Source organism: Magnolia sinica, chromosome 3 (assembly GCF_029962835.1).
Source record: "Magnolia sinica isolate HGM2019 chromosome 3, MsV1, whole genome shotgun sequence".
Lineage (NCBI taxonomy): Eukaryota > Viridiplantae > Streptophyta > Magnoliopsida > Magnoliales > Magnoliaceae > Magnolia > Magnolia sinica.
This window is the reverse complement of record NC_080575.1, coordinates 107,314,936-107,341,207: the sequence shown is the minus strand read 5'-3', so window position 1 is coordinate 107,341,207 and position 26,272 is coordinate 107,314,936. Positions and strand designations below refer to the sequence as shown.

The 26,272-nt window shown below is 39.0% G+C and overlaps 1 protein-coding gene across 4 annotated transcripts; it reads right to left on the bottom strand.

Annotated features, from left to right (window-relative positions):
- Positions 1 to 1,275: 1,275 nt before the first annotated feature.
- On the bottom strand, positions 1,276 to 24,499 carry LOC131240596 (pleiotropic drug resistance protein 3-like). 4 transcript variants are annotated; one of them, XM_058238902.1, is made up of 23 exons: positions 24,135 to 24,497; positions 23,884 to 24,007; positions 21,964 to 22,061; positions 17,660 to 17,744; positions 16,580 to 16,739; positions 16,412 to 16,488; positions 16,269 to 16,322; positions 15,670 to 15,760; positions 15,127 to 15,428; positions 14,762 to 15,043; positions 14,365 to 14,678; positions 14,106 to 14,266; positions 13,918 to 14,021; positions 13,289 to 13,442; positions 13,029 to 13,142; positions 12,812 to 12,885; positions 12,375 to 12,707; positions 11,813 to 12,103; positions 5,415 to 5,498; positions 5,062 to 5,195; positions 4,737 to 4,964; positions 2,766 to 2,937; positions 1,276 to 1,726 (listed from the first exon to the last, which is right to left on the bottom strand). In XM_058238902.1, the coding sequence occupies exons 1-23, from the start codon at positions 24,284 to 24,286 to the stop codon at positions 1,409 to 1,411; spliced, it is 3,906 nt and encodes a 1,301-aa protein (XP_058094885.1). In that variant the 5' UTR covers positions 24,287 to 24,497; the 3' UTR covers positions 1,276 to 1,408. The 4 variants fall into 4 exon arrangements, with proteins under 4 accessions (XP_058094885.1, XP_058094886.1, XP_058094887.1 ...); XM_058238904.1 differs by lacking the exon at positions 2,766 to 2,937 and having other exon boundaries at positions 1,588 to 1,726; positions 24,135 to 24,499; XM_058238903.1 differs by lacking the exons at positions 21,964 to 22,061; positions 23,884 to 24,007; positions 24,135 to 24,497 and adding an exon at positions 18,640 to 19,181 and having other exon boundaries at positions 1,277 to 1,726.
- Between the last annotated feature and the right edge of the window lie 1,773 nt (positions 24,500 to 26,272).

Sequence of the window (26,272 nt, the reverse complement as noted above, 5' to 3'; positions counted from 1 at the left end):
ATTTTGAAGGATAAATACAGAGCTTTACTCTTCACTAAAATAAGAGAAATTAGAAATACAAGACTTTTCTCCCAGAACTCACTAAGGAATACCTAGAATGATTTCACTCTCTACACATGTTCCCCTTAAATAAGCAACAGCACATGAAAGAGCACATGCCAAATCCCAATCCGACTAGGCTTCACCATATAAAAAACATGAGAGAGAGAGAGAGAGAGAGAGAGAGCATGTCTCTCTATAGGAAATGTCACTCTCAGTAAGAAATGTGTAGCACACACACACAGAAGTCTCTGTAGAACATCTCCCATCCCCCATCCACAATGAGGATCATCAGACCAACATTCTTGATTGAGAAACTATGGTCTCCACATGTACCAAGATTGGGCACATCAGGACAATATTCATGTTCCGACACATCATGACCCAATAATTCCTCCAGTGTAGCTGCAGGTCTGCTCCAAAAAATTATATAAGAAATTTATTGATGCCATGATATGCCAACATCATCGTGTCACCCACATTTTCTTTTGATATATTTAGTGTTTGAAGTATCATTATCATTATAAGTTTCGTCAGTCGGGGATATGGAAATAATACCGATATCACCAATAACCAAAAATGCAAAGAAACATTTGGAAAACATGGGGAAAACGGTGGAAATTTTCAGTGAAACTTCATGAGAGGTTAAAATACACATATTTGCATATTTAGGAATTAAAAAATTGCAAAAAGAATGCATACATAATAAGTTTTAATTTAATGGGGGAGCCTAAAAGCATGTGTTTTCATAAGAAATAGGTCCAACCACCCTATCGATCCCATCTATCCATCCAACCATCCAACCTTCCATCTAACCATCTATTGATATTTTAAAATATCGACAACACATGATATTTTGCTGAGAAATCGTCAACAACTGGAATGGAAACAAAAGATTGTGGACTCAATACCCCCCATGTTGCGATAACAATAATGTCACAATATTATTGATGTTATCATCTACAATTTGAACACTGCATATAACCATGTGCACATAAAAAAAAAAATTGAAATGAATTTTTTTATAATAAACATATTTTGGCAATATCAATACATTGGTGATATTATCGAAATATCGCTAATACACGCGATATAACCAACACCTAGAATTTACAAAGTTGAAAATATTGGCGATACAAGCAACACCAAGAATTTACACAGTCGAAAATATTGGCAATACTTAGTAATACATTGCCAATACATGGAATTTTTTATACTACCAATGTTATCAATATCACTGCCAATATTATCAATAAAGCTGAGCTGGAGATTCAGATAATATTGAGGATATTTCGATAATATTGGGGATACTCCAAAAATGGATATACTTACAAAATGGGAATACATATAATCTAGTTTCATAGGAAAATCACATTAGTTGGAATATTGGACAAAAAGGAAAAGCACGGAGGAAACAGAAAATACTACTTACAGGCCTCGGTATCATAAAGCCTGCAAAGAGATTGGACATAGTGAAAAAGGTGCTCGAATATATGTTGGAAACCTTAGTACTTGAGCTCACAGATATAATCAACATTCCCATATATGTGTAGCTGAGTAATGAAGAGAACAAGGCACCAAAGTACCATAGAAACTTATAAGCTGACAAGTGAAACCCAACTGCCCAATATGTAATGCTCCCAAATACAACTGCTTCCATGAATACATAAGGAATTTCAATTGCTATCTGCAAAACAATACAATTAAATGGGATGACTGGATGCATACCAAATTACTCTCCATGTCCTAAGCAGATTATAAATGAATTTGTAAACCTGAACTTTGATATTCAATTTTATTCGTTGATGTAGAAAATGACTACACGAGCCATTTTAACCAGATAAGAGTTCAAAAAGAAATACTTCTACAACATGTCCCTCATTTCTAACATTGGTTGACAGGTTTGCTGATCTTATTCATACTCCATTACTCTAACACCTTACTTGCAACACACATGTGAACAGGAAATATGTGTGCAAGAGCCAGACTGCTCATCAGGAGGGCCTCATTATCGAGATGATCATATCCAAAGAAATGGGCTAGTCAGGTGATCATAGACACCGAATCCAAGAAAAAGATGGATGGTTTCAAATAGTTTGTTATCTATCTTGTTCTCAAATCCATCACTTGGGATTATTCGACCAGCCTGTTTCTGGATATGGAGCCTAACGTGGGCCCTCCTGATGAGCAACTTGGATCTCGCATGTGTGTGTCCCGTCTTTATAGACTTGACAAATAAGCCACTTTTAATTCTGATGTATTTAACTGCATATAAGAAAATGGTTTGAATTAAAAGCCTATACAAACATACTTGAAAAGAATAAAGCTACCAATATTCTTAATACGGTGAATGGAAATCTTGTTCAGCTCTTGCAGAGCTGCTATAGCACCACAGATTTTCATGTAACATTTTCAAGTAATATTCTAAAAATGTAAATAAACGGAACTGTAATAAATTATATAATTCTAAGAAATGAACAAGGATTTTTTAAAGTAAAATTCATTGAGGGTAGCTACATCTTGGAGTTTTAGTTCAAACTTATTAATATCTCATTGGTTTTCTTATCTCTACACGTATACAGATTCTTCATCTGAGTAAGATCAAGTATTTCATAATGACAAGTATTTGGTAAACAGAAAGTGATCTTATTTGTTCTTCATTGAACAATTTCAGTAGTATTTTGTGAGCAATTAAGAAAGGTTGAAAGGAACATTTCCAACAAGACCTGTGCAAGGGAATAGACATGAGAAGAGTACATTCCGACAAATCTTTCCCTATACATTACAAGGCGTTCCTTCACCACCAAATGTTGAACCGAATTACAATTTAGTATGCCGGGGAATACTATTGCACAAAACATAAATCCTGCCATGTGGAACAAGTCTTGCTCTGTGTTTCTGCACTCAAAAGAAGGAAGAGGTCAACAAAATAATGCCAGATTGATATAAATTGTCATAAATTTTTGAGAAAACCTAGAATATTTTCACTTTCTTTCACATAACTCATCAGTGACTAGCTTTTTCGTACACATGGCAGATATATACAAGAACTAAACTATCACGTATACCGTACCTTGAATAGACCATATAACCCAATATCTACACCAATTGTAATCCTAACCCTGGATGGAAAGATTTTTTAGGAACAAAAAAAAAGTACAGTAAAAGGAACTTTAGTTGACATTTTCTATAACCATCTATTTTATTTTCCCAAAAAATTCTCCAATCAAATGTTTAAGATTATTAGATCAGTGTATATTTGGGGCATGGCCCATCCAAGTTAGAGCTAGTTGATGATAGGTTCGGATCTCATACACGTTTGCCATTTGCACGAAAAAGCAATTCTCTCATAAGTTTTCTTTTCTTCTACTCCTTTTTTTTCCTTATTTTTTTAAATTTTCGCAGGTAGAAATTTTTACTAAAAAGAAAAAAGCATTGCGAGAGGGGAATGGAATCTCCTATTGCAATATTTTGAATCTCACTTCCTTTCCTAGCTAATAGGCAGTAGAAGAGTCGGCCCATCTAATTGGGTTCACAGAGTTGCCTTGAGCAATTAAAGGGGGAGCACTTCTCAGACAAGTGAGACAAGAGAAAGCGCCACACCATATTTTAATCAACAATTCCAAAATCCATTTCAAGGCATGATGCCCATGTGTGTGTATGAGCAGTGTGTACATGTTGGGGCCAGGGGTTTGAGATCACCGCCACAACCACTGGCAAGAGTAGCAACCCGATCCTAGTTTCCTCATGTGTGCCATTGCAGCATGTGTTTGATATCTGGCTGTTCATCAGGTGAGCCCCGAGTATGCACCATGGCCTGAGAATAAGGCTGGACCACTCATCGGGTGGGACACGTGTACAACGGATATGGGCTGATGGTCAATCTTTCAATTGTCCATTATTTCATGAATAGTCATCATGATGACTGGACACAGCTACATTTGCTGAGCCATGGCACATATAGTAGAACCCACCTGATGAGCGTCCTTGATCTCACAAACATGTGCGCAATGGCATGCACCAGGAGAGTAGGAATAAGATTAGGATGGCTGCTTTCTTGGGCAGCCTATCACAGTCCCGAGTGCCACGAATGAGTCTGCACAAATGGGTATGCATCAAAAGAAACCACATGTCAATAGTATGTTCGAACAGAGGACTTGTGATTCTCTAAAGCCAACAAGATAGCAACTCCATTTTCAAACAAATCTCATGTTTGTGGGAGGGAAATGATGCACGTATCGAAAATACACATGCCTTAACATTAGATGGTGGATACTCCATCTCTTTTAGTGAGCCATTATTCATTTCGGCGACAATGACACTCTTATCTTTGGAAATAAAACAAAGGGGTTTTTTATATCAGTAACAGAAAAAAAGGCTTGCCTGTGTAACAAAGGGAGAAAGTTGTATCGAGGATGATAAAGTATGAAATAAAGGGAGGCAAAAGTGAAAGGACACAAGACCTTTGAGGCAAAGGAGGACAAGGGGAAAAAAATGTCTACCAAACATGAAGTTCTTACATTTAGAAGGCTCACCGAAAATACCTGTTAGTCTTTTATTACATTAAAGACCTAAAAAAATCTTTTTTATTTTTTATTTTTTGTATACAGTTGTCTGTATGAAAGGTAGCCTGCTTATTTTGATCATTTAAGGAGTTGATTAAGAATGCATCTAACTGATTGAACTGAATGACTTACATATTGCTTCCATGGTTCCAGAAAAGTAAACCAAAGAACAACGATGAGAAAAATGCAAAAGAGATTCTCTTCAGGTTGTAATCAGGACTTCTCCAATATGACAACCAATGCTTCCACAGGCATGCAGTGAATTGGCCCCATACATTCACAGAGAAACGGGTGGAAAAACGTAGTTTCTTCGAGCCTGAAGTGGGTTTGCTCAACTGTTCAACCAGCATTTTGGTGTCCCTACACATAGGAGCATTCATTACAGTTCGAACCAGTAATCCATAAAGCAAGACCATCACATAATAGAGCTTACAATGTCAATGAATAGCGAACTCACTGATAAAGGGATGACTCTTTATAAACTTGAGCAAAATCTATACCAAGTTGTCTTTCAACAGATGCAGAAGTAATTTCTAACATCCAAGTTGCTGGATTGGCGTTAACTTCGATCTTTGGCACGCCTTGAATACTCTTCAAAAGACAGAAGAAAAACGGAATAAATCAACATGAATTAAGTCCCACCAAATGATGAAATTCGATTCACCTTAAGATGATGAGTTATTTAAACAAATGGCAGATTATTTAATATGGAACTTGTCTATCATCTTACTCAAATGACATAGCTTAAGTTGACACCCCTTCCTAAATTCTGGAAAAGGAAATTGATTACATGGAAGACAACAGACTTACCTCAAAGTAATTAATAACCCTCTCTGAATGCCAGCCTAGCTGACCAGAGTAGATAATCTGGCCTCCTTTTTTAATCAATATTATCTGCAGAAAAGTGTTGTTTAACAAGCCATGTATTAGTTTAGAGCACATTTGAAGAATCGGTGACTGGGGTTCTGCACGATCAAGAAAATAATTAGAATTATCAAAACAAGTGACACATTTACAATTCTCAGAAAATTAACCAAAATTCTATATGTTACAATGCAAATGTCAAAACCATAGTAACAAAATTCTCCAAGATATATATATATATATATATATATATATATATATATATATATATATATATATATATATATATATATATATATATATATATATATATATATATTCTACATCAATTGACTCTTTTCTCACAAGGTTAAATGTTTCACCTAAATGCATGAAATCTGCATCCATCCATCCATCCATCCATCCAGTCCGTCCATCCGTCCATCCATCCATCCCTCTGTCCATCCATCCCTCCGTCCGTCCATCCATCCATCCATCCATCCATCCATCCCTATTCTTTACTTATCTGGGGAAGAATTCCTCGAAAGGAGAGGGAAGAAGATAAAACAGAAGAAACAGAAGAAGCTATCATCTGCTCGTCTTATCGTCTGCATCTGCTCAATACTAGCTGCTCAAAGGCACGTAGGAAGAATGACAACTAACTAGCGTACGCAGACTCGGATTCTCGATCTAACTACTAGAGAGACCCACAGGCGGGAGGGAAGGGGAGGCAAAATAAATGTATTTTTTGACTCTTGCAGAAAAAATGCTTTCTAGTTGGGAAAGGTTTGTCTTGTGTCTCCGTAGCAAATGGTCCATTTATTGATGGGCGAACGACGGGGATTGAACCCGCGCGTGGTGGATTCACAATCCACTGCCTTGATCCACTTGGCTACATCCGCCCCTACCCCCGCACTGGTTTCAGTCTCTATCTACGATCAGATCATCCATCCATCCATCCATCCATCTATCTATATATATATATATATATATATATATATGTCTCTTATCCATGACACTGGGTGATTCATAGTGTTTTCTTTTTTGAAAAGTAACGATTTTATAAAGAAGCCACCAAAAGCAGAAAAGAATGCAAAAGGAACCAAAAAGAGGCATCAAACTCAAAAGCTTATTACAGCCCCAACAGGGCGAGAAGGATATAAACGTCCAACTCCTTGATGCTGGCTGCCCAATGTTACCGTGGGTGATTCATAGTTCACACCAATGTTACCTCAAAACATGAAAACCTCAATGTTTTCCATTCCGGATGGAGCGTTCCAGATTATGGATCATTTGCGATCTAGATCATTGTTTTTAGCAACCCAAAATTATGGCAGTCTCTTATCCGTGACCCTGTGTGATTCATAGTTCACACCAATGTTAATGTTACCTAAAACATGAAAACTTCCATGTTTTCCATTCCGGATGGAGAGTTTCAGAATCCAGATTATATATCATTTGCAATCCAGATCATTATTTTTGGCAACCCGAAATTATGGCTCTTTATTCTTACTTTTAATTTAGTTAATGCAAATTTCTACATGCAATGTAGAAATTTATTCTTTTATTTATTTAGTTATAATATAACACAAAGCATGCAGGTTCTATAATAATAATATTCATCATTTCATATATAAACTGCAATATGAGTTCATACATGTAACTTTTTTTATCAATCATATATAAAACCATATTACATGCATAGTTTCTGTATTAGACTGATGCACATGATCATACCCCTTGTGTACCACATATTGAAGAAGGCAGTGTACCGCATACCCATTCCCATACGACATAACAAAGCAATTCTTGATCCAGGAAAACTTGGTTTGATCCTCCTTTGCTAACGTATCTGCTTCCGATCAAGGAAGATGGTGAGAGGAGAGTGACATACTGCCTTCGGGCTAACTAGCTTCATCTCATCCAGCAGGTTTTCTAGCTTCCAAGAGGCACAATGATGCAGGACACATGATTTAATGCTAGCATGCAACATGCAGATTATGAAAGAGTCCATAAAGTAATTCAATTAATAAAAAATGCTAATCCACCAAAAACAATATGAAATAAAATCTGATTTAGCCTAAATCACATGCCCGCATGCTAAGAAATCACATAAATCAATTAAAAATAGGCTCGATGGAAGGATAGAACTTCCAATTTAGTATAGGCACGTTCCACACTCAATGGATAGATTTGTAGGTTTTATGATTAGGGTTAGGAAGGGAAAAATCTGAAATTTGAAGAATTAGGGTTTATGGGAATTGAGAATTTTGGAATTAAGGTTTTTTAGAAATTAGGGAAAATCTAGGAAAGCTGGGACTTTAGGTTTAGGGTTAGGGTTTTGAGAATGGAAGAAATGAGTTTTGATATAAGGATGATGGAAAGCCAAAAGGGGCTAGGTGGGATTCACACGCGTGGTCGTACGGTGACACATGTGGCGCGGGGTGGATGGGTTTAGGTCGGTTAGGGTTTGGATTGTGGAAAAGATGGGTATGGGAAAGTTGGGTTTGGGAGTAGACGAAGATCTAGTATGGAAAAATAAAGAACCTAAAGAAAATACCTTAATGGGGAAGAAAAGAAAATATGGTTAGCCTCACACCAATCTCCCTTCCAAATCGCATGAAAGTATCTTCAAATCGCATGAAAATGGAAGAATAAAGCAAGAGCTTTTCTTTTTCTTTTTCTTTTTAATCACAAAATCCAATAAGGTTGAATCTCCACCCTATGCCTATCGTCCAAAATAAGAAAACTAAAACATTTATTATCAATCTCAACCATCAAATAAATCCTAAAAATAACAAAAAATATAAAGAAAGCAAGATCAGAGTTCAAGGGGTTTCAGATCTAAAAGATGACCTAGTGGCCCGATGACCTAATCGACAAGATCTAACGGTCGAATCGACACGAAATAGAAATCATATAACAAAAATGATCTCCTAAGCAGCCCACATGCATCATCCCAAGGTGGAGTCTTCTTGATGCGCGTCCAATGCATATGGGGTCTTCAAAATGGCCCAACGGGCCCCATCTAGAACTTGCCTTTCATCCATAAAGAAAGTTGTGCTAATGTGGGTGGTCGTCTCCATCTTTGGTACACCTGAGTAGGTCCTTTGATGTCCCCATCGCACGGCCAATTGAGTCCAGGTCCTCTGATGTCCTCATCACATAGCCAGTTGAATCCAGTTGATCGAGTTTCTAGAGTTGCAGTGGATGACTATCAAGTTGAGCTTGTGATTCACCCCCAACCTAAGACCTTTGAGCAGGTATGCAACCTTAGCATAGTCGGAATCCTGACCTCCTGTCCCTAGTATTCTAGACGTGAATTGCCTGTGCCCCTCACCAACAAGTTCTTGTTGGTGGAAGCTATGTTGGGTCCATCGCGATGTCGATGAAAAATCCACTCGGTCCATCGGTTTCGCCATCTCACTTTAGGACATGAGCCAAAAAATGACGTAGATCTAAAACTCAAGTGGGCCACACAACATGAAACAGTGGGACCGGAAATGCCCACCATCGAAACCTTCCCGGGGCCCACCATGACGTTATATGCCATCCAAACTGTTCACAAAATTACTCCCACTGGGATGAACCAAAAACACAAACATCAGCCTATGGGGACATCATGCGCATACGCGCACTCACGCCGCCCCCCCTACGCACGTACGTACACAGAAGGAGGACCCCACCATCGATCTGGCTCGATGACGACGTCCAGAGAGGGCCTCCTAGCTAGAAGACAAGTTTTGGTTCAGAAAAGTGGCCCGATAGTCAAGAAAAGCCCACCATGGGATCTCATGATCGTGGCCCACTCATCGGATTGGTTTTATATTTTAGGTTTTGCTTATTGTTATTATTTAGAACATCGTGAACGCTTTATATTTCCTCATTTGATTTTTATTTTAGTTTACTTAATCGCCAAGTAATAGGTGTCGCACATGGTGCGAGTTTTTGGGTATAGGATTCTCCCTATAAATAGGCACTCCTTGTAGTTCTTTTCATTCATTGAAGTTTAATAAAAAATTTCTGCTTTATTTTTCTGCTCTCTTCGTGAGTTGTGGAAGAATTCAAAAGTGGGTGCGAAGCCCTCCCTTTTCGAAGGGCTAACTACCGTGGTGCGAAGCCACATCGATCCCAATTCACCCCCATCTTCCATCATCTTTTTTTTCCATCTTCCCCCACCATCCGTACTTCGAATTTGTCCTTTTGTTGCATCAGATTTTTTCATTGAAGCAGGTTTCCAGATTTCGGCCCGCAGGCGAGCTGAAACTTCGGCGGAGCACCACGCACAAACCGTACATCGGATCGAGCTGAAATTTGGAGGTTTTGGAGTCCATCCCTGGCCGACCAGGGCCAAGGTGGCCTTTTCTGAATAGTGGGCCCCACACACGTGCGGCCGGGATCACACGCACGTCCGTCTGGGCCATTGTTGTTGTCCACACGCGGGATTATCTTTTGGCTTAGGTTTTTATCCTCTTTTATCCTCTCATAGCCATTTTTTCATGAATCCTAACCCTATATTACATGATCCTTAATTGATTTGCCCCTTTTTATCACCTTAGGGTTCCTTGAATTGAAATTAGGGAATCCCTTGGATTAGGGACTGATTTTTATGCATGAGTAGTTGATTTTATTTCCCTTTGACATTGTTTGGTTTATAATTTTATTGGTCCAGTCCTAGCCTGTGTCGGCTTGGACCCGAATAGATTCCCCTTTAATTGAATGTTTGGATTTTCATGTGGGATGTGGAATTTGTGTGATTGTTTCTGAATTGGTGTGATCTAAGCCTGAAATCTAGCATATCATATTTAATTTTCCATGTCCTGCATCACATCAGCCTAATCCAAAACTTTTGTGGCCGCATGATGGTTTCAAGGGTGGTAGTTTAATCCTCACTGTTTCCTATGGTGTACCCCACTTGAGTTTTGGACCTGCCTTGTTTTCGACTCATCCTGAAGTGAGCTGGAAAAACTAATGGACGTAATGGATTTTTATGGACGTCACAGTGGGCCCCACATAGCTTCTACCAAAAGGAACTTACAAGCAATTCGCGTCCCAGTATTCCATCACAGGCCACCCATCGCCATCACTAAAGTTTTGACCATTTGAATAGAAAGATGATGAATACAAATATTGTATCCTGTGTTTGATGAACATGGAATCGGGGCACCATTTGTTTATTCATTGCACCTTTGTGTTGGAGATCTAGAGGGGAGTCATTGAGTTCTTTGAGATCATGTGGGTGACTTCGAGGACAATTGCAGTATCCTTTGGTACTTGAAACTGGGATGGACATGGTAAAAGGTAGTAAGTATTGTGGATGTTGTCTTTGTTGGCATGCTGTCACTCAATATGGAAGGAACCCAACAATAGGACTTTCATTAACAAGTCTAAAATGCCAAAGAATTAATTGGAGCAAAAGGAAAGGTGATTGATTGGGCTTTGGACCTTAAGGTTTTTGAAAGGTGAGGGGTACTGAGAAGTCGTGGTCCTTTGGCTTTGGATGATCTCCTATCGTGTCTATTTTCTTGTGACGCCTATGACTTGTTCCTTTCTTGTTTCCACTCTAATACAATTATCATTACCATTCCAAAAAGTTTCAAAAAATATATCTATAACAAACAAAAAAGATTTAATGATAAAAGCATGAAACAGGCTTTTAATGGTTGAAGAGTTATGCCCGGGAACTTTATAGATGGGTAGGGGTTCCTTTATCTAGCATTGGCTTTGAAATTCATAGTTTCGAATATCCTTGGGGTTGCCCAAATGGATGTTCTTTACTTTGCTTCTAGTCGATGGTAGAAATGGGGCTGAACCGCTAAGCAATGAAAATTGTTCCTTTCCTTAGTTCTGCACTATTAGATTTTTCTTTTAACCATTTGGTCCTGATGACCTAATGACTCCTTGAAGATTAACCTTTTTCTTCAGGACTTCATTCTATGTACTGTTTCTTTCTTCCAACATTCAACTCTGTGCTCAGTAAGGGCCAAAACCAGGTAGGTTTTTAGTATATATATGAATACAGACCACATGCGTGACAAGCAAATAAAAACATCAACAACTAGAAGAGTTAGTACTAGGAAATGAAGTGAATAAATCTGCATAAATGAGTCTATAACATGCATCCAGGTAAAATGTTGGAAGGCCATAGGAAAGTCTGACAGTGGACTTTGAGGTTAGGTAATAGGGAAACAATTTCATCCAAGTCGATATTTGATTGAAGCTTTTGAGTTTGTTTTGTGATGTTGGCTTGTAACCCTCTTCAAAATATATTCATTGCTTACCAACAAATTTTTAATAATCCAAGGATGTTATGAAACTGTATCTATTCCAATAAGGAGCGTGACTAGCAAATTATGAAGATTTACCTCATCAAATGATTCAAAGATGTCAATACTTGGCTGGTGAATAGTGCTAACTACTGTTCTTCCAGTGCCAACTACATTCTTCACTGCACGCATCACAATTGCAGCTGTCCTTGCATCTAAACCTGATGTAGGCTCATCAATAAACATGATAGATGGGTTTGAAACAAGTTCCACTGCAAGTGTCAGCCTTTTCCGCTGCTCTATAGATAGGCCACTGACACCAGGAATTCCAACCAAAGTGTCTTTGATTTCGTCAAGCTCAACAGTTTCCAGAACTTCATTTACAAATTCCTGCAGTGTAAAAAATATTTTATGGAAACTGCACTAGCCGCTGATTTAAAGATATATGAAACAATATCAATGGCTAAGGTGTATCAGAAGCCAATATCCAATCAAATCATGCAATACGCGAGAAAGAGATCTGTTCGATATAACTGCAACTTGTGGCCAAGTCACATGACCAAATGCTTGCTTAGAATGAAAAGTAAAAATAGAAGACGTATCATAACCACATCATGCACCTTTAAAAGCATGCTACAGTATGTGTGAAAGGAATCTTTACCATCTTAGTCTCTTCATTGATCTGTGGCCCAAGACGCAACCAAGCTGAGTGTATAACAGATTCTTCAACGGTAATATGTGGGGAATGTATGTCATTTTGCTCACAGTAACCAGATATCCTAGCAAATGTTTCCTGCACCTTGGGATACCCTCCTATCCTAATGTCTCCTTGAATAGTACCAAAAGTTTTTCTTCCAGAGAGAACATCCAGAAGTGTTGTCTTGCCTGCTCCACTGACACCCATTAAGGCTGTAAGAACATGAGGCCTGAATGCACCTGTGACATCTCTTAGAAGCTGGATGTTTTTCCGAGCCATACCTTGACTTTTCATTTTCTGGGTCAGGTAGAATTTGAATGCTAGTTTAGTTTGGCTTTTAAGCCTCTCATACCCAGAAATTCTGTATAAAAGTATGTTACTAATCCATGTAGTACAATTACCCGGGGCATATCAACAAAATACTGCACACCCTGAAATGACAAAGCCAGGGGCTCAAAAGGTAAAGTAACTTTTCCTGCATAACCATTCATCGAAAGCAATCATTCCCTTGTAATGTTTGATCTCCGACTATTTATGAATGTCCAGAGGAACCAAATAATAATAATAATAATAATAAATAGAAGAATTCAAAGAAAAAGATGTATACAACTGCACCACCTCTTTTTTGTTCCATGCTTGAGATCGGCAGAAAAACCGACGAATTACAATCATCTTTTCCTTGTAATTGGGAAAGCTTTTCAAAGGTTATCACAGCCCTTGACCTACTTGGAGCTAAATTAGACGAGAAAAAAATGCAGATGAAAGAAAAGAATGAATTTCTAAGACAACCAATGTGGCTGAAAACTTAAATTGATTCCAAGATGGAGAAAATGGAGGAACAAAATAAAAGGAGTAGAGATCATCAATAACAAACTTACACTTCAGAAATGTCAAGGCCAAGATGAAGACAGTGTTCAAAATTACAATGAACCCGAACAGAGCTCCCAAAGATATCCAGTAGAAGTAGGATTCATACAGCAGACCTCTTCTTCTCATTACTTGCTCCCCAACACTTACATTTGCCGATGAAATCTTTCATCGAAAAAAAAAAGAAGATATGATCATTATTGAAGCTCATTGCAGTTCTAAAATTTCACCCCTTACAACTACAACATGCGTAAAACTTTGACACTGACAAACTTACAATGCATTTGGAATTTTGGATGCATAACTGAATTGAATTGCAATAATTTAGTTTAATCAAAAGAAAATTGCAAAATTTTAATGCCATTTTCTAGCATTCACAATAGGCAATAGCAATCACATTCCTTTCAAATCCAACTAGGTATTACTGTAAATGCTACTTCGGGCCGAGGCCCTAAAGAATTCTAAGGTAATTGCATTGTGGTCATTTCCACTCTATTGAACTAGTTATTCAATTCAATTTTCTAGTTCATGTCTTGAAAAAGTGTACAAATCACATTGTCATATGCTAATATGTGATAATAATAATAAATAAATAAATAAAATCCTGGACCTGTTGATTCAGTTCCCTAATGAATCCTACCAGTCTCCATCGCGGCGCATGGAATTCATTGACGGTAACACCTATCTCTGCATAAGACAGTGGAAAAACCCAAAATCCCCAGGTCATCCAAGCCGGAATAGAAGCTGCACAGTAGAACACCATCATCAGTCAAATTCTGTTGATAACTTATTCAAGCTTTTGACTGGAAAGCATGACTAGAACCTTACACAGTGGAAGTATGAAGCCTCCAAATGAGAGGCTTATCAATATAGAAAAGGACATCACCGTTGTAGCAGCCATAAAAGTGCGAAATACTGCTGCTATAGCACGTTGCATTGATGCAGACATTAGATGGACCGCGAAAAATAGAAGGAATTGGCAGAAGAATCTAGAAAGGTGAGACAATAAGAATGCAATTAAGAGTTGGAAATATAAACTAGAACCTTGAGTACCTTAGATGTAAGTTATTTACATGGGTGAACAAACCTGCCTGCTTCTGGACTATAACCAATTACATAATAAGTGAGCAATGTCCAAAACAAAGATGCAACCAAAGAATGTGGGATCTTGAGTACAGATGAAGGGAGTGAGAATGCCCATCCAGGATAGAAGTATGAATCTCTTTGTTTGTAGAATACTGCAAGCCTTGAAAGAGTCAGGTACAACTCCGGGTTATTATTGACCATGAGCAAGAGAAGGGTGTAACAAAGGGCACCCATGTAGTAATTTGCATGAACCTGATCAACACTCATCTGTGTTCGCATAAATACAGTCATCGTGACGAACGCAAGGAACATAAGCTGCAGGGAGAAAATCTCAGTTTGCAAGATACAAGGCATAGAAGATGAAAACAACAAATGTTCCCAAAATTGGCAATACCTACCTGCATCATTTTTAAAACATATACAACTGGGTTTCTTTTCACAAGAATCCATTCTCGACTACAACAAGCTTTGAATAGTTCTCGTTTACTCAGAGAGTATGTAGTGAAGGATAGAGCATCCTTGGCACCTTTGAGCATACAATGTGGCCGTGAAAGTTCCTCTGATAACTTCTGTCCCGCAGAAAATGCCTTGAATCTTTCTGCAAATTGCTCAACTGGAACATAATGATATTGCTGGCCTGAGTGACACCAGAACTGTGCTTGATCCTTCTTCGAGATGACCTGAAGAGAATAAGAAATTTGAGTTACATTAATGAAGAACAAGAACAGAATCCAACAGATGAATACTTGTTCCAATGGCAAACCTCATGGAGGAAATCAGCTGGGCTCTTCCTTTCTGGGCACCTGAAACCACAGTTCTCAAAAAACTCAAGAACACAGTGACGAGGGCCATGGTAAATGATCGTCCCTTCTGCCATTAAGATTATTTCATCAAAGAGATTGAAGACCTCAGGAGCTGGCTGAAGAAGTGAAACCAATATGGTGGTTTCCATGATATGAGCCATTTGCTGAAGACAGGCAATGATCTGAAATGTAGAGGAGCTATCTAATCCATTTGATATCTCATCCATGAAAAAGGTCCTAGATGGGCCAGCAATCATTTCGCCTGTCAGGAACAATTAGAGGATTGTTTGAGAATGGAACCCAAATGTTCAGTTAAACCTATTTTATGTCTCTTGAGCCATTTAAGTAATTAATCATTTGGTTTCAGTTGCCTCTGCTAATTCTGACTCCAGTCTTTGTCTAGAAGTGGATGTCAGTGTCATACCCAAATAAGTTTACAACACGTCCTTCTCTTCTGAAAATAACAGAGTGAAGGAATACATTAGCATGGATTTCTACAGTACCCAGAGTCACTCGTTTCTTCTCTCCACCAGATATGCCTCTTCTCATGGCATCACCTACAATGACGTCCGAACAGATCTCCAGACCAAGGATCTTCATTACACAAGTCACAATCAAAATGAGCAAAAGATCAGAAGCAAAATATATTGATTGATTCAATTCACCCAACACTGGATCACTGTCCAAAAACCCAAAACTCTACTCAACTTGAGGTCCAGCCGGATCAGGTCGATGTGAAGGCTTGACCGAGCCTTCACTTGACGTGATTCGGTACTTAGTAATTGAATAAAGAACATTCAAAACATTTAAGATAGCTAAAATATATAAACCACATGAAATAACGAAAAGAGGTGAAAACAACATGGTGGGTATGGTGTTGGTTTTTATATTGAAGGTCAAGTCTCCTTGAGTAGTGTTTAGTCCTCCAAGTCAGCAAGTTGACTAAACAAGTACTGCTGAGTCTCCGCTGAGCCAGACTTGCAAGCAAGTTTATTAGTGACTCAGCACGAAATCTAGTCAAAATGACTAAGCCAAGTTTCGAGTAGAATCACAGGGTTTATAGCATTTTGTACAGAAAACACGGTTCCAATTGGATACTCGCCTTTAAAATGTAATCTGTTTGAGGACTTCTCTCCAAGCCATCAACTGCTATTGCCTGTCAAAATTAACTGTAGCTTTTAGTCATTTCCAACAGAAACGAACTTTAACCACCTCTAGAATAAAAGGCAGCAGACAGTAGACCACCTTCATGTACGCATCCAAATCAAAGTCGGCAACTATTCCAGCCTCTTTCTCTCTTTTCTCGAGTTCTTTCAGGAGTTCTTCCAGCACAAAACATGAAAAATAAAATTTAAAAGAAAACATCAGTCTTGGATATGTGCAAGTCATGTTCGCAAGGATGAAGTGGATCACCTGCTCTGCTTCTAACACCTTGGCAACGAGCTGAAAAATCTAATGTTTCTCTCACAGTCATCTCAGATATGTGCAAGTCATGTTGGCTAATGTATGCTGATGTTTTCTGAGGGATAAATTCATCTAACCTAAAACCATTATAGGAGACCTCTCCTTCCACCTGTTGAAGAACAAAACAAAAATGCAGACCTGAGCTTAGATATTTGACAGCCAAGGAAAGTAAGCAAAAGACACAAACAAAATGGAGAATACTGGTCCCAAAGAATAGCTAGAGAGAAAATCTAAAACTAGATATACCAAAATATAATTGAGGAAATGATACAAAACTTATAGAGAAAAAGGAAAGGAAATGTTATAAGCATATGAAAAGAAAACTAATATCAGACTCCAAGTCCCAGCAGTTAAGGCTGTGTTTGGATGCTCACTCAAATTGATTTGCAATAGTTCAACTCAATAAGGAGTAAATGAGCAGCAGATGAAAAGAAAACTAATATCAGACTCTAAGTCCCAGCAGTTAAGGCTGTGTTTGGATGCTCACTCAAATTGATTTGCAATAGTTCAACTCAATAAGGAGTAAATGAGCCTTGTAAGCCTAGCCCCACAAATTGCAATTATTCTCATTTCAAGTCCAACTGTCCAACTTAAAAGGCCCTGGAACTGCAATGAATTAAAATGGTGCCAGTCACAATTCGGTCATATCTTCCTTGTAATGAACTGAATAATTGCAATACAGTTCAGCGAAGCATCCAACCTGATCCTTAAAGAAGCAAAACCCACAAATGAGAAGTATAGTAGATGGTCAGAGTCTTCAGACACGAACATGGATGGCAACTTTTCAATGAAAAATCACAACAGTTATGCACAAGAAGCAAATCGATAAATAAAAAGACATCCATTTTCAAAATAGTATCCCAATTACTATTTATATGAAGAGAAGCCCATGAAGCAAAATGAGCATAATGATAGAAATTATGGAAGCAAGCAGCTTAAATTCAAACTTGAAATCTCAACTAGTATGTAGATGGAGCAGCTCAGAAATCAGTAACCCAATATAGGAGGGATAAAAGAAATGATGCAGACCTTGAGAGAGTGATCTAGCATCCCTGCAAGTGCACGCAAGAGTGTGGTTTTCCCACAGCCTGGAGGTCCCAGCAAAAGAGTCATCCTGCATGCCAATGCACATCTGCATGTGTAAAGCAATTGTCGTATGTGGCACGGTCCAGTTTATGTTGTTTTTTTAGGTATCTGTACAGTTAGGGTGTCATATGATCATATCTAATGGCCAAATTCATCCGCCAAATCATTTCTTCTTTCTTGTTGGGAAAAGGACTGAAATTTCAAATACCTAGAATGGAAAGCCTAACATTCCAAATACCCGGGCGGGCAATGCCATTAACTAAACATTGTTCCCTAACACTCCCAATGCTAACTTCCATCAAGAATTGAACTTCAACTCTCCAAAATCGCCCATTTTGCTTGCCAACTTCTTGCAAGGCTTCCGCAGCAGCTCTTTGACATTGCTTTCTTTTCTTTTTTAGTTCACTCATTTCATCAACAACTCAACAGAGTAGAGATTAGAAAAGGCACCCAGCTGGCATAGCCAGCTATCATGACCCTTCAAACAAAGCAATTAGGATTGTCTCATGACCAACTTGAAATGCATGAAATTGCGATCAGGCCTTAGGGTTCGACCATTCACATGCATTAAAACCACCCCACCTACATTCAAGTTATTTTATCTATCCAACACCCAGGCATGGAAAAATAATGATAATCAAATTTACAAATTCCATCAATGCCTGAAAAAGGGAGTTTGGTTTTATGTTTCTTGTTCGGATAGCACATGAGAATCTCATATTCATTAGAGAACAGTAACCTAATACCTTATGCCCGACGATCCTAAATGTGGATAAATGTAACAATTACTTTGCATAATCCATCTATCCAAACAACCATTACTGTCTTTTCAAGGGAATCCGGTTTCTTTTCCCTTTGGATTCCACTTATCCAAACACACCCTTAATTATTGCAATTCAATCCATCTGACCATCCAAACGCACCTTTATGCCTTCACAAGAAGATTTGAGTAAGGTTTAAAGATTCTCATAATTCTTCTTCACCATTTTCGCCTGTATAACTGGAAACGATACAATTCTGTCATTCAAGACCCCTTCGAATACGCGTTTCATAGAAACCCGTCCTCGGTTCAGATTACAGGCTGCAACTCCGATTGCTTGAAATGCACATAGCATTGCCGAGTTTCCAGAACCATAAGTGATTGAAACCCTAACAGTAAGATGGAATGGGATTTCCAAGAGTCCAAAGAAAGCAGAATCCATCTTCCACACGAAATGTCGGATACTGATGCGAGAAGGAAAATGAGGAAAATCTCCGTTCGTCTGAGATGTTGATGAAGATGAGAAACAAAAAGATAAAGACAAATCTATGTGAAAATAAAGGGGGAGAAAGGGCAGATTCGGGAATACAAAATTTTAGTTCCTAAGCAGTAGAAGTAATGGCGGGGTCGTGGGTAACGGAATGGGACGGTCGAACGAGGGTATTTCCGTCCTTTTATGAGGTTTTCTGCGATACGTCCCGACTGTATTAGTCCAGGATACGTCCGGAATCTAGCCGTTGGATCTGGGCCACGGTTGGTGATCGGAACCGCTGATTTTTAAAAGATACAAAGCTGATGGCTTTCAAGGTTGCACATACTACATTTACGATCCTCAATGCATAAAACTGGGCCCGAGCCATTTAGTTACTAGGTCTTGTCATACAGGCTGACACCAGGCGGGCCCAGGACGAGATTCCAGAAAAAACGGATGGATGGCGTGGATAAACTACGTACATTCAAGGGGAGCCCAAATGAGTTTACTCAGTACGCTCTAGCGGATTCCGTGGTGTGCAACACACCACTAACCTCGGTGGTGTGTTGACGTTGCAAAGTTCTCAACGCCCCACGATAATGTATGTATTATATCTAAACTGTGTATCCATTTTTTCAGATCATTTTATGCACATTCCCAAAAATTAAGGCTTATCAAAACACCAAGTGGACCATACCATGGAAAGCAGTGGGCATTGGACGCTTAGCATTGAAACTTTATTGGGACAGCAGAAGTACTGGATCAAGTTGATATTTGTGTTTTCCCTTTGTACAGGTGAACGTGAACTTATAAATAGATTGGATGGCAAATAAACATCATGGTGGGCCGGGAGAAGGTTTTACCTGTAAGTATCATTATCTCCACTGATTTATGTATAGCTAACTTGAGGTTCACGTCTACCTCATTTTTTATTCATGCACTAAAATGATCACAAAATAAATGGATGGTGCGGATATAACACATATTGTGGTGGGGCCATGAAACTTTGACACATCAATATGCAATTCACTTTGGAACCTGCACATGGCTCACCTGATGAGCAGTCTAGCCTGACTTTACCATAGGGCATGTAGAAGTGAAATGGGATTGCATACTGAGTTACTCAATGATAAACTCTATTTCGCCCACTATCAATGTATGATGTTTAATCAGGCTGCCCGTCCACTTTTTTTCAGCTAATATGAGGAGCTGAACTTGAAATTGAAGTAAATTTAGAGCTCAAGCGCACCGCATCAAAGGAAACAATGGGAATAATGATTTCACCCATGAAACTTTCACATTAATGTTTATTTGTCATCTAACTTGTTCATAAGATCACACGGACATGGTAATAGGAAAACACATTTATTAGCTTGATTGAAAACCTCCAATGCCATCAGGAATTTATCAATGGTGGATTATCAATTCACATTATTTCTTGTGGTGTGGTACACTTGAGGTTTAGATGTGCTTCAATTTTGGGCCTAAGCCCTAAAATTATCCGATAAAATGGATGGACGAAGTGGATAAAGTATATAAATTACAGTAGGCTCCACAGAACTTACTCAGTACGCAATCTACTTCCTGTAAAAGATGGGACATAGCTGATGAAGGGCCAAACCTCACACATGTTGTCTTGCTCGCTCGGACTTGTGGGGCAATTTCTTATTGAGAAATGATTCAACAGGGTAATCTATACCTTAAACACCTAGATTTATAGCTCAGGTGGTAGATGGAGTGAAGATACCCCGTTTCAACATGGTCATGGGATTGATTCCCTTGTGAGGTGGCTAACAGTGGGGTGTACACTGACAGTGGGATTTATACTAACAAGCTAACTACAATTTTTTTTTTGAAAAAAAGGTAATCTCTACCTTGGGATCTCAATGGGTCGGGCCTGGGTCTACTTGTACCGAACTTGTTATGGCTAGAACGTGTTTTGGCTACTGACATCGGCTGGTGTCAGTAGACCTATGATGATGTACACGCTTTATCCACACTGCCTAGTGCCTTCCATTTTTACGGATGGGAACAATAATTATTAAAAATCCATCACTAAAGACTTTTAGCGCCCATTGTAATATTTATTTGACATCTAACCTATTGATTAGGTCATACAGACCTAGATAAAGGTTTAAAGACAAATACACGCTTGATCCAAAACTTTTATGGGCCAATAAGTGTTTAATGGTAGGCGTTCAATCAACATTGTTTCCTATCCTATGGCCACTTAAAATTTGAATTTACCAAAATTTTGGACTATCACTATAAAATGCCCTGGAAAAATGGATGGATGGGGTGGATGAAACACATACATCATGGTGGCCCCACGGATCATAGACCAGTAACCACTTGCTATAGCCAAACCGCGTCCGCTTAGACCCGATTATGATCCATTCAGGCTACATGCCTATTCAAAATTTTGTCTTTGCTTAGGGTTACTCGGGCCCATTGCTGCCCTATCTCTACCCAATTCCTGTGCGACCAAACTTCTACCGCACGTGGGAAAAGGATGGTGGATCAGAACCAGTCATCTAGCGGCCCTAGATCGGTGGATCGCCGAACTATAGCCTACCCGATGACTGGTGCAAATCTTGTACACGCATGACGCATGCACGTGAACAAAATGCAAGTCACCGATGTGACTTAAGCCCACACGCGTGTATTAAGGAAGCCCATCTACGCACCACCATATCTGCCAACCCAGCATATGTGTGCAGGATCTAAGCCGTACATAAGGTAGGTCCCACTAAGTAGATTCCTTATTCTAAAATCAATTGAGACAACTCATCAGGTGGGCCACGGTTCTCGAAACAAATGGATAGCTAAAGAAAACTAGCCAAGTTTTTGAAGCTCTTGATTTGTTTTGAACAATGTGGCCTACATGATTAGTCGAGGCCCTGATTTTAAAGCTAGGGCATCTACAAGGTAAGACCCACCTGATAGAAGGCTTAGATCTGGCACAATTGTTCTTAATTTACACAAGTTTTGGCATGTACTACGATTGTATATTACCTGGAAGGCTTGATGATGCCACTAACATCCTTTAAGATAGTGATCTTTGCTTCTCTAAACTTCACACCAAAAATCTTCAACATAGCATTTACAGGTCCCTACACAAGATATTGCATAGAGATTCAGTGTATACATTGGGTCAGCATAAATCTCGACCGATCATCAACGGTCCATCATTTAAGATCACAGTTGAGATTTCTCAACCATCTGATCGATAGCCTGCTTCGCTTTTGGATGGTTAAGGATTCGGTGGGCCTCAATGTGGATTAGTCATAGATGAACGGTCACGCTAACCAAAGATCCTCGCCCTCTGATTGGAGGTCAGCCACCAATTGAATTTGAAAAGCCAGCCAAATTTTATGGCCATCCATTTGAAACCCCAAAAGAACTCCTATTGGATGGTCAGGATTGTACCATCAGTATAACTTTTGGAACACTACCCACCTCCCCTCACCCAACACGATAGGACCCAGACCGTGGGGACCACTTTGATGTAAATTTAGTATATCCCTGCTGTCCATCCGTTTTTCCAGATCATTTTAGGGCACAATCCCAAAATCGAAGTATATAAAAGTCTTAGGTGGACCACACTACAGGAAAGTGATTGAACGTCCACCATTAAAAACTTCGTAGACCCCACTCATAATGTTTATTTGCCATCCAACCTGTTGATAAGGTCACACAGATCTGGACAAAGGTAAAAACAAATATAAACTTGATCCGAAACTTTTTTGGCCCACAATAAGTTTTTAATGGTCAATTTTCACCGTTTCCTCTAGTGTGGTCCACATGAGATTTAGATGTACTTCGTTTTTTCTCTCATGCATAAAATGATTAGTAAAAACGGATGAACGGCGTGGATATACTACATATATATATAGTGCATACAATATTATATACAATTGTGATTTTATAGCATACTATATATATCATATATATATGATATATATATTCACACACACGGAAACGCTCACCTGCGAACCGGTTCGTACATACTTTGTACGAACTTTTTTGAGAACCCATCATACATGATGTCGATCCAAAATCTGAACCGTTCATGTGAAGCAGAATCTCGTGAAACCCCCCAGGATGAAGTTTTACTTTGATCTAAAACTTTGATGGGTCATGAAAAATGAAAATATTTTTCTCCCTTGATTTGCATTTCTCTTTTCTATGGCCCACCAGAATTTTAGATTAGGGTGAAAATTTACCACATGAGGTTTCATGGGATTCCGCATCACATGGACCGTTCAGATTAGACACCCATGACACGTGTGCAAAGGTGCGCACGTGCGTAGGTGCGCAGGGGAGCATGACTCATATATATATATATATATATATATATATATATCAAGGTGGGTCTCACAATCAGAACCGCACCGTGTTGGGTGAATCGAGGGCCATACCTAAACCATTCCAACTACAGTGGGATAACTGATTAACCGATGAATTGTCTAGATCACTACATAAATGCTTCTGTGCAGGCTTTAATTATGGGAAGAGGGAGAGAAAGAGAGAGACTGCGAAGGCGAAATGAATTCTCGCCCAAACCCTACCCGATTAAGTTAATCAATCATAAGACCGAGTCTACATGACCCATTTAACTGTAAGTTGGGAGGGTTCGCTGACCTGACCCGGCACGACACGGCTCATGTTTAAGAAGAAAATAGGGAGAATAAGGTATGCCATTGCCAGCCCAACAGGCTTGGTGTATACATGCATACACATTAGGTGTCTATTAGTTTTGGGGTTTTGGGCCGGGTTGGGTTGGGTCGTTTAACCAGCTTATTTATAACCTCTAAAGTAGCATTGATTCAGGGTTTAACGGAAGCCTGACCAGCTGCTCCCTTAGCTTGGTCTGATCCTGCCTCAGAAGGGTCTGACCCGACCCACTCCCACTCGCAGTTACACCATACTTACATAGATGGAGCTTTTAAGCGCATTGAAGAGAGTAGGAAGTGGTTTGCCATAAACAATCTGGCAGTTGGCTTCCACGTGAAGATTCTTGAACCTCACCTCCACCTTTGGGAGATTCATCCCCACTCTGTCCACAAACAAAAGTCAATAATAATAATAATAATAATAATAATAATAATAAGATCTTTTATTTCTTATAGTGAATCCCAAATCTTGAAAATGAGAATGAAAAAAGGATAAAGCAAAACTCTAACCGATCGAATCTTTCTCTAATTCTTTCAAGAAATCGGCGGTTATCTTCTGGTATGTTCTGTAGATTCTCCTCAATGAAAGTGTTTCTCTTTTCCTCAAAGCTGTTGTTGGTCTTTCCCTTTCCTTTCATTTCATCTTTTCCCGGTTTCGCCATTTTCAGTCCTTCAAAAGCTTTGGAATTTCAGGAGTTGCAAGATCTTTTCACTCAATAGAGAGAGAAAGAGAGAGGCAGTGGATTTTTTATAACACAAAACAATGGACGGACCAGAATTGATATTATTCATATATATAGAGAGAGACAGAGAAGATAGTCCCTGATTTTCAGAACAATTTTTTACTATTGAAAGACGAGAGAGAGAGAGAGAGAGAGAGAATGATTTGCATGGGCAGCATGTGATGTTTAATAAGGTACCTCTCTGCCTCTCTTCATCTTTTATTCCTTCTTTCGGAGTTATTTGTTACTCTGGCAGATTAGGAGGCATGATACTCCGGCACTCAGAAATTGTAGACATAGTATACATTAAATCAAATAAACTATGGGATGCCCTCCTTCAAATTATGTTGATTGAATATTTAACCGTCAATAAATGTTGGCCAATGCATTTTTTTGGTTCATGATCGACTTACTTATTTGACGCGTATGAGCTATCAATTTCGTGAGTAATATCTGAGCGCTTCCTCATCATCCATCGCACTCCGCCAAACTTTTTCTTCTTCTGCTTCCTTTTTTATTTTAGCTCTCTCCTTCGTGGGATTCTTCCCATAAGCATTTCATTAATTAATGCGTAGCGGAAGTCTTTAAGCTCTTGCTTATCCTTACCACCGTCTCTCAATGACAAAGTTCTCTTCACGGTGACCCCCACCATGCATGACTTTAACCATGCTATTTTTTTTTTTGCCTACGAAATTATTAGGATCCTACTAAGCTACGACTCCTTACTCGGAAGGGATGCGGATTGCGTGCTACCCCGCCTGTCCCTGGCTCCGAACGGGCCCACCATGATGTATCTGTACATCCAAACCGTCTATCCCTTTTCTCAGGTTATTCTAAGGCATCAAAATAAAATTAACGAAGATCCAAATCCCCTGGTTGTTTGGCAGCTGTCCAAATATTGTCCAGCATGTCCAAACATTGTCCATGTAAATTAATTATTAAAAATTGTTGGTTAGTCACTTAGACATGATCTTGTGCTTGTGGCCCATTCGAGACTTGGAATTTCATCATTTTCAAGCAAAGCATATATTTCAGCGGGCTTATCACAACCACTGTATCAAAAATTATTTATCTCACTAATTAGATATACTAAAGTTAATTTAATAATTAAATACAAATCCCTATAAATATATCATAAATAGGTACTTTTGGATTAAAGTTGATTCACACTCCAAGGGTGCCAAACACATTGAGAGGATTGTAAATCCTGGCCATTTCTAATTCTGGCAGTTCCGAATACAGTGGGTTACAAATCCACGCTCCCAAACAGGCCCCAGGAAAAGATGGTGAGGGGACTTCCATGTATGGCAAAAGTAACAGGATACTTGGGACTAAGGCAACTGATTTTCTGACAAAGTCCCCTTTGTTTTTTAAATCCCTTTCAATTCTAATCAAAGTCCCTTCAATTGATTGATGTCTTCGTTGTCAGAAGGCTTCTCCATCGTCCATCATTAATCCTTATATTGGGCTCTAACATGGACTACTTGTGATTAGAATAAGCTATACTTACTGGTGGCCATTAGATGGATGGACTAGATTGCTCAATCTGTTAGGTGTCCGGTAGAGATTTTGTCCAATAAGTGCATTAATTTTTTCTACTGGTCCTGGTAGACATATGGTCCCATAGGAAGAGTGCTTTTATTTCACATCTCTTCACCGTCACATCAGTAAAGCCGGTAGCAGATCCATATCTACACGGTACCAATTGGACCATCCATCTATGGTTTGTGTAAAAAATCACACTTATCAGACAATCCTAGCCGTTACTTAATCTCACCGCATTAAGCGATTTACTGCTACCCATGTTTGTTTCCTGTCCCTGATTTGGAAGACACTGATCGTATAGCCAGAATCATCCAAATCAACATTGGTTTTGAAGCATATGCCATCCATGACAGGGGAAACTAGATGGACGGTTTGGAATGA

What these genes read in the sequence shown, in the direction of transcription:
- LOC131240596 (XM_058238902.1), bottom strand. Translation starts at nt 24,286, where the DNA reads ATGGCGAAACCGGGAAAAGATGAAATGAAAGGAAAGGGAAAGACCAAC. An exon ending in TCTTTGAATCATTTGATGAG is followed by an intron (nt 5,499 to 11,812) that starts GTAAATCTTCAT and finishes ACTTTTCTGCAG; the next exon opens with ATAATATTGATTAAAAAAGG. An exon ending in ATGTCTATTCCCTTGCACAG is followed by an intron (nt 1,727 to 2,765) that starts GTCTTGTTGGAA and finishes ATTGTTTTGCAG; the next exon opens with ATAGCAATTGAAATTCCTTA.